This window comes from Dendrobium catenatum, unplaced genomic scaffold, assembly GCF_001605985.2.
Source record: "Dendrobium catenatum unplaced genomic scaffold, ASM160598v2 fragScaff_scaffold_390, whole genome shotgun sequence".
Lineage (NCBI taxonomy): Eukaryota > Viridiplantae > Streptophyta > Magnoliopsida > Asparagales > Orchidaceae > Dendrobium > Dendrobium catenatum.
The window spans coordinates 3,734,274-3,749,305 of NW_021318852.1; the positions used below are offsets into that span (position 1 = coordinate 3,734,274).

At 38.8% G+C, this 15,032-nt stretch overlaps 1 protein-coding gene across 7 annotated transcripts in view; it reads right to left on the minus strand.

Moving 5' to 3' along the window:
• The window catches only part of LOC110107799 (ELMO domain-containing protein A-like), a 28,145-nt gene that overhangs the window by 11,617 nt on the left and 1,496 nt on the right, over positions 1 to 15,032 (minus strand). For 2 of the 7 annotated variants that reach the window (XM_020838182.2, XM_020838181.2), the window contains exons 2-3: positions 13,585 to 13,694; positions 12,908 to 13,024 (exon numbers count right to left, since the gene is read on the minus strand). In XM_020838182.2, coding sequence (XP_020693841.1) covers positions 12,908 to 13,024; positions 13,585 to 13,694 — 227 coding nt within the window. The remainder of the gene's footprint in view (positions 1 to 12,907; positions 13,025 to 13,584; positions 13,695 to 15,032) is intronic. The other 5 variants (XM_020838184.2, XM_020838183.2, XM_020838188.2 and 2 more) reach the window with 5 other exon arrangements.

Here is a 15,032-nt window from a genome sequence, read left to right on the forward strand (position 1 = left end):
TTACATCATCAACAAAATGCATCATATCAATTAATCATATGCATTATTTGCATGAAACATTCATAGGATGTGGGCCTCCGAAAATTCGTCCCGCCTCCGCTCTCTCTTCTTATTCGCGAGGGAGTTTTAACGAACTAAGTTCGGGGTAAATTTTGGAAGGCAGATGGGTTTGTAGATAAGGACACTTACCCAGAGATTTCGCCCTCATTTTGTGAGGACTTTATGATTGAGTTTGGTTTCCTATAGGGCAAGCCCCTATAGTTATTACCCTCCCGATCACGAGAGAGACTTTCGATTAGGGCTAGTCGTCGATCAGATACGTATAAATATGTGTTATTGGCATATAGTAGCAGCAATGATTGGATTTAGGAATTGGGAATTGGGTTTTTGGATTTGGAATTTATAGAATTTGGTTTGGAAGATTTGAAGATTTGGATTGAGATATTTGGGAAAATTTTATATTTAAAATAGAAATTTCACCATCGTTCACTTAAAGCGGATGGTGGGGGAATGGATGATGGCCCGATCAAGATCCCATGGTTCCGTCGTCCGGGCATCATGGACCTGGTCTACTTAGTCAGAGGAGGTAGTCGACCCAACCTGACAGAAGGATCCTTGTCGGCAGCCATGGTTGCTTCGTCCAAGGGTACCTTGTAGACCGGGGGTGATGTTTGTCTAAGGGGACAATTTGAATCCACCTTAGCTAACAGAGGCTTTGTGCCCTATCGATCATATCCTATTGATTCATATCTCAAGGATTTAACGCCATTAAGGAGCGTATCGGCTCTGGCCATAACCGTTATCTGTGGTGCCATTTGGCGGCGAAACCACTCGGTTCAGAGGGCCCGGGTCATAACCGTTTACCTGAGTGCCATTTGGCGGCGAAACTGCGGTAGAGGACTAGTACCACGTCCTTACTGGCAATATATTGTTGAGAATGGATCCTAGTGATATTTTCGACTAGGCCATTTGGTCTCTTTGTGAGCTTGAGTAAATTTCAATTTGTCCGCCTCGACAAACTGTTGGCGGGGCGGATGGATTTTGCTTTTTAGTTTTGATGGATTTATTTCATTTTAAATATTTTTGGAATTTTTGGGATTTTGGTGGAGCTTGGAAGATATTTGGAATGGACTTTTAGGAGACAATTGAAAATATTTGGGAACCCCTCCGGTTGAGATCTGTATTCAACACGGCCATCATCGGGGTGTTTGGGGGTCATTTCTATTTATAGGATTAAACTTGTTCAACTCTGTGGGCTGTTGGAGAGGATTCGGGATTTGTAGGCTTTTATGCCTTTAAAAGTGAATCTTTTGATGTTTGGGCTTTTGAAGGCCTAATTATAATGGTATTAACAAATATTCTGGTCGCATACATTTTTTTTAATGTTGATACTGTCGATTCTATTGACCAGATAGAGGATAGTTTCGACCTGAATTACTTGTAAACCGGCAGCATCCCTAGACGTCACGTGTGTACCAATAACGCTCGGGGGCCCATGCGGGTATTGATTATATTTTTCCCCTGTTTGTACCTATGTGTTACAAATTCGGTGCTAGTGCGGGGGTATTTTGGAATAGAGGCATTTGTCTGCTTGTAGAATGTTGCAGATCCGGTGGCGTGGCGGTAGCAATTCTGGAAGGATTGTTCGCTGCTTCGTACTAGGTAGACCTGTCGTACACTATTTGTTGTTTCGTAGGCGGGTCTAAGTGCACTAACGAGTCTCCCTGCTTGTTTTGTGGATGCTTGTAATTTATTCACTGACTTCCAATAATAACACTGGTTCATCATTGTTATTATGCCTCTCTTTTTTTTTTTGTACATTGATCTCAATTTTTGTAATGAAATGTGATCTTTAATTGCTTATTAATCACGGGCATTTTGAAAGGCATCGTAATCCATTGGCATATTTCTGGTAGTGCATACACATCTATCTCTACTTGTAGGCTGTAAGTGTATCATGACAACTCTCTGCCGGTTGAGACTTACTCACAATGACTTGAATGCTAATGTTATTATCTTCATATCACTTGCATAATGAACCTTTCGATGTCATTGAGAGTTTGTATGTCAAAATTGCATTTGGTTGTAGGAGAGTTAATTTTGACTTGAACTTAGTATGCAGCTTAAACATTTCTTTTTGCACTACTATCTCTTTCTTTCCATATGATATAGGAAAATATCTGTTGCTTGCATATATGTCAATATTATGGATGCTTATTGAATTGCATTTGATTGTATGTTCTTTACTTAAAGTACGGTCTTGTTGAATTGTTTTGGGGTTTTTTTTTCTTTGGAGATTTCCCAAAAAATTTTTAAACAGAATCTCCTTTAAGTCAACTCATTTTTTCCTTTTAAGTTAAAAAAATTTCCCAAAGGTTCAAACAAAAGTTTTCTACATTTGTTTGAGTTCCTGAGTTCAAATTGAAGTATTTGTTTTTTACTTAATTGCCCAAATTAGGTTCTTGCACTTAGCTTAATTGATTTCAAGTTCAGTTTTGGTTCAAATGAGTTTCAAGTTTAAGTCCAAGTCTTGTTGTCCACAATAAAATCCTTGTTTGATTTCAAATGATTGAATCAAGTTCAAGTTATTTGATGTTGTAAGTTCGATTAAACTTGAGTTCAATGTCCTGTCAAATCAAACTCTTCTTGGTTGAGTTTGATTCATTTTACTTGAGTTCACTGCCAGTCGATTTGAGTCAAGTTTTCTATTCACAAGCTTGAGTTTCAATATTAACTCACTTGAATTCCATCAAGGTCCAAGTTTAAACTTATTTTCATAATTAATTGTTTGTTATCATTGGCTTTTATGTCCAATAAAGTTTCCTGGCTTGAGTCCAATAAAGTCCCCTGTGGTCTTTATTGTTCAAGTCCGGATTCAATATGAGTTTCAATCAAGTTCTTAGTTCAAGTCGCAAGCCTTATATGCTTTCAAGTTCACATTTGATGAAGTTTGAACAAGTTCTATTCCTTACAACATTACTTGATTGAGCTTGATTTTGTTTAAATTAACGCAAGTTAAGTTCATATTGATTTGGTTCTGAGTATAGTGCCAAGTCTTGGTCCGTTCAAATGGTGTCCAAACTTTGTTTTTTCTTCGAGTTTCAAAAGGGTCGAGTGTGCAACATTTTCAAAACGCCGAAATTCTCGGCAGCCTTTCGGCGTCTCCCGTTTAGGGGAAAACTTTACGGGAAACTGGGCTTTCCCACACGCTAGAAAAGGGGCATGGTAGTGCCTCTTTCGAGGACGTGGGCGGTGTATTTTTTCGGGATTCCTCACACGCTAAGAAAAGCGTGCATGTGGGGTATTTTGTTTTGTTAAAAAAGTATTTTTTATTTTTTTTGAAATATTTTGGCGGACAGTTATTTCCCCGCAAGCGGGTATTATGGGTACCCGCTTCGTCGTGCGCTACGCACGGGTCCATTCCCACCAGCTAAGAAAAGCTGAATAGGCGGGGTTGTCCAAGGCGAATAACGAACTTGAAGAAGGATTTCAGGTGATTACCGCTTCGTCGCAAAGGTCGGGGACGCACTCCTCCCACAGCTAAAAAAGGTGCATAGGTTCGTTTTGGTTCTCGGAGAATGCGTCGAAACGATTCTCGGAGTTTTTAGGGTTAGAGAGTTTATACCAGCGGCGGGTTGGTGGCAGATGGGGGCGCGAGGGAGAAAGGTAAGAGGGTCTTTATATCTCTCACCTTATTCAATTATAAACAAAATTATAATTACTTTATTATTATAATGAGTATTATATTATTAAAATAATTAATTATAAAATACCTTAATTAATTATAAATAATTAAGTCATAAATTAGTTTTATTTAAAAATAATAATGATTAATCATAATAATTATAACCTTAATTAAGAATAATCATATTTTAAAAATTAATCATGTTACTACTTAAAATTAATCATAATTAATTCTAATAATTATAATTAATATAATTAAGTTAATTAATCTATGATTAATTAAAATAATTTTTAATTAGATTAATTCAATTAGTCATTATCTATAATTATTTCATACATATAATCAATTAGAATAATTTACCACTAATATAAATTTAATTACAAATTATAATCATTAATTTTAATCTAAAATCTATATCTTCCCCCTTCCTCTCTGCTCGGCGATATACTGGATTTGGCCCGAAGATCCTGTGGCGTGAAAGGGAGGAGGCTACTTACACAGCAGCGAGCTTCCGATCAAAATGTCGTGAGGTCAACCTGAGGAAGGGGGGATCCGGGAATGGGGATTTCGTTCGGTAGGGGCAGATGCAGGTAGGATGCTCTCTCTCTCTCTCTCTCTTCTCTCTATCTCCTCTCTCTCTTCTCTCTTCTCTGAATCGAGTGGATCGGACGGGTGAGGAGCAAGGGGTCGACGGGATTCCAGGGAGTTGGACTGTCGGCTAGAGGAGGGAGAATCGCCGTGGGCTCTGCGTTCAGCTGAGATGGAGGTGAGGTTTTCGCAGTCGGAACAAGGGAGCGCGAATGGAAGGGGTCGGGAACAGAGAAGCTCGGGCAGGGCAGAAGGAGGGAGGAGTCGAACAGAGAGGGTAAGGAGTCGGCCTGGAGATCGGGACAAGGATCGGGGCTGGAGAGTGAGCGGAAGCAGAGCGAATGGCTTGTTTTGGGTCGGTATTTTTAACGACGGGAGAGGAGCGAATCGGAGGCCATCAATCGGAGGTTTTACGCAGGAATCACGGATGCGATCGTTCGGCGGCGCCGATTTCAGCCAGATTCAAGGCAGGATTCGTGATACAACGTTTAACAGGTATTTTTTTTTCGTTTCTTTTAGGGTTATCTGTGAAGGTAACATAGGAACTATATTTGCAAGTATATAATGCAAATATTAGTAGAGATACTACGAGTCAAAGAGTGGTAAATTAATGGTCCTTTTTAATCTTGAAAGATTCCTCTAGAAATTTTCAAGAATTTCAAGATAACTAAAGAAAGATGTGAGAATGATAAGCATAATAATGTAATTAAAACGACTAATAATATATAACTCAGACAAACCAGAAAATTTTTGGCATTAGTCTAATTTCTAGGTATGAACAACAATCAATAATGTGATTCACTACTTATTTCCATCTCCTTCCAACATCACTCATCCCAATCACATATCTTACTCATTTTTTGCCAAACACAAATAATAAATTATTTATATAATTGTATTTCGATGAAGAGGAATATTAATAATTATGTTTATATTCACTTACAAAGTATCAACTTACAGGATTAGTGAGGAATGAATTTTTTTCAAGTTGGGTAGAATTGAAGGTTGAATTTCTATTCTTATGCAACCAATTTTTCTTGGTCCAAGATCAGAGATGCAAATTTTCCCTATTACTTAGATTGGAATTACCTGGACAACAGTAAATAATGGGCTGACTATTTTGCAATATTCTATGCAAACTGTTTGTTCTGTAGAATACCTCCAAAGGTGAAAGAAGTAAATCCAGCATCTATACTCAACTGATGGATCACATATCGTGGGCCGAATTTTCCGCTGCAACGGCGCCACTCTTCAAGTCGATTTCCCTGGAAATTCCCTTGCTTCAAAAACTCCTTCCGCTCGAGAGGCTCATCTCGGTCGTTAAAGTAGCACCCACAGAGCCTCGGTGCTCTCCCGGACTTTCGTCCACACACGACCTCTTCTCCTCAAGCTCGTCGCCGACTCCAAGCCACGCTAGCTCTCCTCCTCCTCGCCGGCTTCTTCACCCAAACCGTTTTCATCTCCAACAGAAGCTAGAGCCAAGCCTCCAGTCCGACATTTCCCTGTGCCGATCTCCACGCGCCTACACAGCCAACAGCCGGCACTCGAGGCTAGCTCCACTATCCCCGCTTCCCTTATCCGACCTCTCCGTCTCCTTTTGACCGACTCATCAGCGCAAACCTCTGACTGCCGGCTCTTGTTTTCAACTGGAGAGAGAGACGAAGCTCCCCTACCTCACGCCACTGCCGCCCTCTCCATCTCTGCCTAGCTGAGACTCTACTCGTGCCCTCTTAACCTCACTTAAAACCTAACTCACCTCTTCAACTCAGCTCACTCACTCACTCACCCTAACTCATTCACTCACTCCCTGACTCAGTCCACTCATCCCCATTTAAGCCTAGCCAATTCACTCACTCACCCCTACCCAATTTGAGTCTTAGGTATATATTTTATGTTTATTTTATTTATTACTATTATTATTAATTATTTTTAATTATAATTAATTTATAAAATAATTATAATTAGTTTTAAATTAGTTATAATTTTTATAATTAGTTATATTAATTCTAATTAATTATAGTTAATTAACTATAATTAGTTATTGTTAATTATAACTAATTATTTTTGTTGCGTCCTGAAAAATTCTCGGCGGTAGAGAAATATAAAGATTAATGCCTTAGCTTTGTACGAAGATCCAGAACACAAGCAGATGAAAGAGATGAGGGTGTAGCGTTCATAAGAGACACCAGAATTTTTACGTGGAAACCCCTAAAGGGGGAAAAACCACGGGGGCTTGGCCCAATTTGAATGAATCCACTAGTGCTTGTAATTGATTACAAATGAAGCCCATCCTTAGGAGGAAGGCCTTAGCTTGAAGTAACAAATATCATCATATAAAATGCAATGCATGGTGGAAGTTGGAAGAATCAATGTTGATATGTTTGTTTGGGGCAGCAAACCATAGTCGACGAACGATGTAGATCGGAAGAACCATATTCGGCGGGTCACGGAGGTCGGAAGGATCGTAGTCTGTGAGCGACATAGGTTAGAAGGACCGTTGTATTGCGACGGAGGTCTGGAGGACCGTAGTCGGCGGGTGACGAAGGTCGGGAAGACCATAGTCAGCGAAGAATGTAGCCGACAGATGACGGAGGTCCGAAGGACCATAGTCTGCAAACGACAAAGATCGGAAGGACGGTAGTTGGATGACAGTGGTTGGGAGGACTGTAGTTGGCGGACTAGCGGAAGTCCTGCGGTGTTCGGCAGAATGGTGGAATTCCGATGGCGGACGGCAAACTATGAAAGCCTGACGATGGTCGGCGAGCAAGCGGATGTCCAGCGGTAGTCGATGAACTGGTAGAAGTCCGGCGGCGATCGGAGGACGGGTGGAAGTCCGGCGGCGATCGGCGAACTGGTGAAAGTCTGGCAGCGGTCGACGGACTGACAGAAGTACGTCAGTGGTTGGCGAATTGGTGGAAGTCCGGCGTCGGTAGAGAGACTATCAGAAGTCCGTCGGCGGTCGACGAACTGGTAGAAGTCCAGCTGCGGTCGGCGAACTGGTGGAAGTTCGGCGGCGGTCGACAAACTGGTAGAAGTCCAGCTGCGGTCGGCGAACTGGTGGAAGTCCGGCGGCGGTCGACGAACTGGTAGAAGTCCGTCGGTGGTTGGAGAACGGGTAGAAGTCCGGCGGTCGGCGAACTGGTGGGAGTCCGTCGATGGTTGGGAAGAACTCAGGCGGTGATCGACGGACGAGCAGAAGTCCAGATGGTTGGCAGACTGGCGGAAGTCCGGCGGTGGACGGCGAACTGGCGGAAGTTCGGCGGTGGTCGATTGACTAGCTGAAGTCCGTCGATGGTCGGAGAACTCCGGCGGTGGTCGGCGGGAAATCCGACGATGGTTGAGAGGAATACTGGCAGTGGTTGGCAGGAACCCCGGTGGTGGTCGGAGGGAACTCCCGCGGTGGTCGACAGGAACTCCCGTGGAAGTCCGGCGATGGTCGGCGGCAAGAGAGCTCCCAAATTCCTCTCTTCCTTCTCCTCTTTCTCCCCCTTCTCATGAGAAGAGTGGGGGGCTATTTATAGTTTTTTGAGAGTGGCATGACTTGTAAATATATGAAGGATCAAGGGTAAGTTGGGAGTGGTTGGATGGACGGTCGATGTTGAATCCTTTGATCATGAAACGTTTGATGGACATTTGAATGTCTTAGTGATGTCAGAATTCAGTGATCTTGGGCTCGTTGGATTTGTCTCATCGAGCCGCTCGATTTGACTATAAGCATGTTATGTTTGGAAATCGTTTGGTAATCCAAATTGTGGTTTGAACCTTCCAACAGCGCTTCGAGTCTCTGATTTGTACTCATTTGGGTTCGGATTGAGTCGATTTTGGTGTCGTTGTGTTGGTGTTTCCAAGACGCTCAGTTCGACTATAAGTTTGCTGAAATCAGAAGTCATATGGTCTCCGATTTAATTTTTGAAGTTTCTAATTTGATTTTGCCTCGAGATTCGTGTTCGATCAACGTAATTTTTTGATGATGTATCAATTTTAATCATAATTAATTAATTTCAATTATAATTATTTATTATAAGGTATTTATAATTAATTATAATATATGGTTAATTATAATTAAATCTTTATTAATTATAATTAATGATAATTAATTATCATTAACAATAATTAAGTATTATTTTTTAATTATAATTAATTATTATTAGTAATTAATTATAATTAATTTCTAAAAAAAAGAGATAAAAAAATACAAATGCAAATGCTTCTCTTCCCTTGACTCGATCAGTGTGCAAACTTCGTCGTCGTCGTCGGTATGCAAAGGTATAATCCTTATAAACCATAAAACTCCGAGAACTCGCTTTTGACGCTTGTAATGCGACAAAACAATCACCTATACACGTTTTTCTTAGCGTGGTGGGAGGAAGTTCATCGCAGTGCTCTTGACAAATCGGGTAATCACCTAAAATCTCTTCTTTCGTGTTCGTTGCGCACCGGAAAACCGCATATACATGCTTTTCTTAGCGTGGTGGGATGGGAACCCGGTACGATGCATACGACGAGATCGGGATATTCATAAGTACCCGCTCGCGGGGAAACAACTCAAACTGATTGAGACCTCAGTGGATATGACTTGGACCATTTGAATTCAAAATTCAAATGATCAAAAGACTCAAATGAGCAAGTTTTGGAAATGAACAAGGCTACTTGGGTTTGGACTCGAATGTGCCTAGAACTTGAATGAACCTAAGCATAATTCTTTAAATTTGAGATCAACTTTGACATTGGTTTGAACATGATTGAAACAAATGAGCAATGAAGGACTTCAAAATGTTAAAGAATTTTTAGGAAATGTCGTTCAATCCCTATTCAAGCAAATAAAATTGCTTGCACTCTGACATGGAACTCTTTGGACAACATCATCAAATGATCGTAAGTGAAAGTGGAAGTGCATATTCAAATTAACAAATATCAAAGTCATCATACACGATCAACCTAAAGTGAGTGTATAAGATGAGTGTATGTTATTCATCTCAATCATGAATGCCATACTCATAAAGAACATATGAAGAATGTGAAGCGGCACATAGATGGATATAGTGGTTATCTAAAAGCACGAAAAGCTGAAACATATAAACATGGTAGGTTGCTAATAAATTCAATGATTTGTTGGCTAATGTTCACAAAGGGGATATGCTCCATATATGACGAGCCTCCAATGCACGTGGATACTTGTGTGAGGTGTCATCCCTGAGAAATGATAGAAGGAACTTTCTAATGCATAACAATATACTTATAGGTGGCAATCAACAACATGCAGTGAATGTTATAATACTCCTACAATCAGTAATAATCCAGTACTAAGCAAATATACTAGCTCCCTACAAGCAAGAGTAAAGGGTCCTTATAAGGGATTCGACATACACACTAAATGTTACATACGAGCAGAATGCCAAAAGACCACAACAAGTGTAAGCTCCTACGACCAAGGCAGGATGCTCGTTAGTGCACTACGATTCACCTGCAGAAAGCAACGAGTAGTGCACGACAGTCTACCTGTACGAAGCAGCGAACAATTCTATCCAGAAGCTGCTACACCACGCCACCGGATCTGCAACCTCCGTATAAGCAGACAGAATGCGTCAACAAATATTTCAAAGTATCCCCTGCATGTGCATCGTAGTTTGTATACACATAGGTACACTAAAGGGGAAAATATAATCCCAAACCCGCATGGGCCGCGACGAGCGTGTTATTGGTACACACGTGACGTCTAGGGATGCTGCGCGGGTTATTAAATTTGAACCCGGTCCTCCTATGCAGATAAAAGGAGTGGTCAGGGTTCAATTATAAAATGCCCCCCAAACACCCACATAGGCCCCGACGAGCGTGTTATTGGTATACACGTGACGTCTAGGGATGCTGCGCGGGTCAACAAGTGAATTCAAATTCGAACCCGATCCTTTTATACCAATCAATAGGAGTTGACAAGGTTCGAACCATTAAGCAAATATGTGGCTGTGGCGACCAGAATATTTGTTTTAATACATTCATATTAGGCCTTCAAAGCCTAAAATCAAAAGAATTCACTCTCAAAGGCATAAAGCCAACGAAACCCGATCCTCTGTCGACAGCCAGACAGAGTCGACAAGGTTCAAGCTTTAAATGGAAATAACCCCCTAACACCCCGATGATGGCCGTGTTGAATGCATATCTCAATCGGAGGGGTTCCCAAATATTTTCAAATATCTCCTAAATATCCAAAGTCCATTTCAAATATTCCAAAGCTCCACCCAAAATATCCATAAAAATTCAAAATCCAAAAAAAACTCAAAATCCCAAAAATATTTAAAATTGAAATAAATCCATCAAAAACTTAAAGCAAAATCCATCCACCCTCCGCAACAGTTTGCTGAAGTGGATAAATTCGAAATATACTTCTGCTCACAAAGAGCCAAATGGCTAGTCGAAAATATCACTAGGATTCATTCTCAAACAATCTCTTGCTAGTAAGGACGTGGTACGTGTCCTCTAACCGGCAGTTTCGCCGCCAAATGGCACTGCAGGTAAACGGTTATGACCCGGGACCCTCTGAACCGAGTGGTTTTGCCGCCAAATGGCACCACAGATAGCGGTTATGGCCAGAGCCAATACGCTCCTTAGTGGCGTTAAATCTTTGAGATATGAATCAATAGGATATGATTGATAGGGCACAAAGCCCTCTGTTAGCTAAGGTGAATTCAAATTTGTCCCCTTAGACAAGCACCCAACCCCGGTCTACAAGGTACCCTTGGACGAAGCAACCCATGGCTGCCGACAAGGATCCTTCTGTCAGGTTGGGTCGACTACCTCCTCTGACCAAGTAGACCAGGGACCACGATGGTCCGGGACGACGGAACCATGAGATCTTGATCGGGTCTATCATCCATTCCCCCATCACCCGCTTTAAGTGCAAGATGGTGAAATGTCTATTTTAAATATCAAATTCTCCAGATTCTCAAATCCAAATCCAGTTCTCAAATATCCAAACCCATGCTGCTACTATATGCCGGATACCACGTATTTATTGATCACGTATATTCTATGTATCTGATTGATGACTAGCCTTAATCGAAAGTTCTCTCTCGTGATCGGGAGGGGTAATTAACTATAGGGGCTTGCGCCTATAGGAAACCAGAACTCAGATCATAAAGTCCTCACAAAATTAGGGCGAAATCTCTGGGTAGTGTCTTATCTACAATCCCATCTGCCTTCCAAAATTTACCCCGGAACTTAGTTCGTTAAAACTCCCTCGCTGAAAATAAAAAAAGAAAAGCGGGCGGGGAGGCCGGGGCCGAATTTTCGGAGCCCACACAAACTTAACTTGCAGTTATCATACTTTGCGGGATTATTATACCTTGACGAGATTTTTAGTATTATAGCTTAGTAAATACAATTTTGGCATATAGGTTGTTGGATTTCTATGAATGTTTTCTATTGATATAACTTAGTGCAAGTATCTATAAATAATAGCGCATTGTAGCACGTCAAAATAACTTTTAGCTGGAATAAAATTCAGCATTATAGATGTGAAATTTTTTAATCCTTCCAAAACTTTATTCCAAGATCAAGTGTAAGACTTGAAACATTTTGAGAAAAACGACATCCCAAAAGGCTATCTAACTATATATTTTGTGTAAATGGATATCAATAATAGTGTGCTAAAGCACTTAAAAACAATGTTTGGCTAGAATAAAATTCATTTTTATCGGTGCTAAGTTTTCTTCATAGTCCTAAGACTTAGACTTCATGACATGATCAAGCGTGAGACTTGAAACATTTTAGGAGACACTATCTCTTTGTTAAAGCGAGAAGGTTTGTTGCTCAAAGTACTTGGTTTATTTCTTTACATTCTATTTATTTTATTTTCTTTTCTTTAATTAATGATTGATTGAAAATATGATTAGTGTGTTTTAAAATTTGTAACATGGTTAGATTTGTTATATGCATTATGTCTTACATATTGTAATCATCATGATTTTTCTTACCTATGGTTTAAGTTCATTAGGAATTCAAAACTTTCAATAGAGACTTGCTGCTTGGTTAGTTTCTTTACCTTACGTTAATTTTATTTCTTTTAAATAATGATTAATTGATAGTATGATGAACTTTAAGATTTGTTACATATCTAACGTCATTATAAACATAATGTCTTAAATATTGTGGTTTTCAAGATTCTTCATTCTTCTGGTTTAATTTCATTAAGAAATCAAAAAATTTTCGTAGAGATTGGATTTTTGTTTTCTTTCAATTCATCATCTTTAATAGCAATTAATTGTCTGCATTAGCTAGTTTGCTTCCCTGCAAAAATTACGTGCTAATTCTTTGCATTTACAGCATTAAATTGTGAGCATTTCATTTACAAAATCTATAAAAGCAAGCATTGCATGGCTTTTCATTTACCCCAACGTTACTTTGCATGTTATTTTTGCATTAGGTACCCTAGACCCTTAGACAATCTACGTCAAATAGACTCGTTTTGAAAGAGTAAAAGCAGCACCGTTAAGTCTAAACAACATAACTCAATATGAGAAAATGATAGTTAAAATGCCAAAACTGAAAATTTGACTAGAGATTTCATGAATTTGAAGGCATTATGCACATGTATGGAACATGTAATTTTAAGCTGAGGAGCATAATTATGTTTAGTACCTGATGTTCCACTTTTGTACTATCATAAACAACATCTAATCTTCTTTGCAATTTCTGCAGACATTCTTCCTGAACCACAAATATATCCAAAATAAATAGTAAGCCGCTTTCCATTTTCTGCATAACAAAAAGGTTCCATAACTAATATCCAACACCATAAATCCATTATCGCTTTGTACCAAAAAAAAAAAAAAGAGTGCTCTGAAAAAAAAATATAAGAATAAATGTTGATCGTGCTTAAAAACAGTCGGTATTCAAATCAGGTAAGCACGTGATTAAAGGTTACATGGTCATTGATATGCTTCATAATGACATTGAATTCAAACACAACAGCAAAAAAGAAAATATTGGATCTTATAGAAAGCTACAGTAGGTTTAGAAAATGCATGAGAACATCCCCTACGATGTATAGTCAAATACTCAAACATATCTTCATTTAATGCATGAAGGACAAGCGTATTAAGGTACCTGATTTTGACAATTAGTAATTAAACTTCATGTAAAAAAATAATTTTCTCTCTCCAAAACCAGACCCTTCCCAATTTTATGCAAACCTAACTATGCCAAAGCATTGCAAGCATAAGTAAACGGTTTCTTTACTATATAGGAAGACTTGTTCAATGATCTACTGTGTATTCTTACTGTTAGTTAAATCAAATGATTTATAAAAGAAATACCTGTGAAGGAGTCAATTCGAAAGGTATTCGGGCAACACTCTCTCTTCCCTGAGCACAAACACAAGAAAGTCCTTTCCCAATCCATGCTGTTGATCCTGTGACAACGTAAGCTGTAGCATTGCATGCAAGACGGTAATGCATTTCCCAAAAAGCACATAGAAAAATTGACAGACTTCAAACTTGATTAAGAGAAAAACTATTCCATTTTCTAAAGAAACAGATAATCAATGTTTGATGTGCCAAAGACTGATTTGTAGTTATTATTAAAGCACAAGGTAATAGTTCTAGAAATCAAGTGCAATGTTAGAAAACATATCATAAGCATCATTTGCAAATAAAGGCAACAAAACAAGTAACTCAATAAGGATATCCTAAAAACAAATAAAACAAACATATCATAAGCAACATTGCCATCAAAAAATAAAATGCTTGATAAATAACATTATTTGAATAAGTTGAACATATGTAGAGCTTGTTCTACGTTATTGTTTTCTATGATAATGAAATGTATGATGGATTTAATTTGTTCCCAATTGCTGCCAACAAATGCTATTTGTATAGTTTAGGCTTATCTAACAAAGATACAAGATCCAATTGTCAACCTATGACCTCTATCGTTACAAACCAATCTCTTCTAACGAAAAAGTAAATTATTCTATCCTACTAAAAAGCTTTTGGCTAAAAGCTTTTAGTTCATCATTCAATACAATGACCAATTCATCAATCCTAGATTTACATTCTCAATAATAAATTATATTAGCAAACTAAGAAATTCAAAACTTTTTTGGAATGAGAAAGTACAGAATTTAACATGGATGCAAAGTGAATTCATGAAGATAAGATAAGGTTGTTTTAAAATCTATCCGTCCTTCAGATTCCATTATTAGCTTCCATATACATTTATGCCTTTTTTAAACAATATTACATGCATACGTTCTCATGCCTTGACAAAAAGTATCTCCAATTTAATACCAACACCACCAAGTTGAAGTTCTAATTGTTAACATTCATTGAAGGAGTTCTTCTGAATGTATGCTACCAGAGATTTCATCCTAAATGTAACGTACAAATATTTATAACCAAATGACAGTTTCACAATACTGTTTGTTTGAAGTTGGGATATTCTGTTAATCAGAAAATTCAACTCAAGTTCAAAAAGATCTGTTTGTGCGTGAAATTGTCTCTAGTATTTTGCTATGTTCAACAAATATACAAGTATTTCAACCATCCAAGTCTGTTGCCAATAAAAGGTCAATTGGTATGAGCATCAAAAGTCATTTCAGATCAAAATAAAATCTAAAGATGCATTGACTCTTCAACTAACAAACTCTTAACCAACACAAGAATTCAAACTAAGTCTTTGATACACAAACAAATACTACAGGAAAAGCAGCTTTTACTAGCAGCCTTAATCCGTCGGTAAAGACCGAAATGCGCCGTAAAATCAC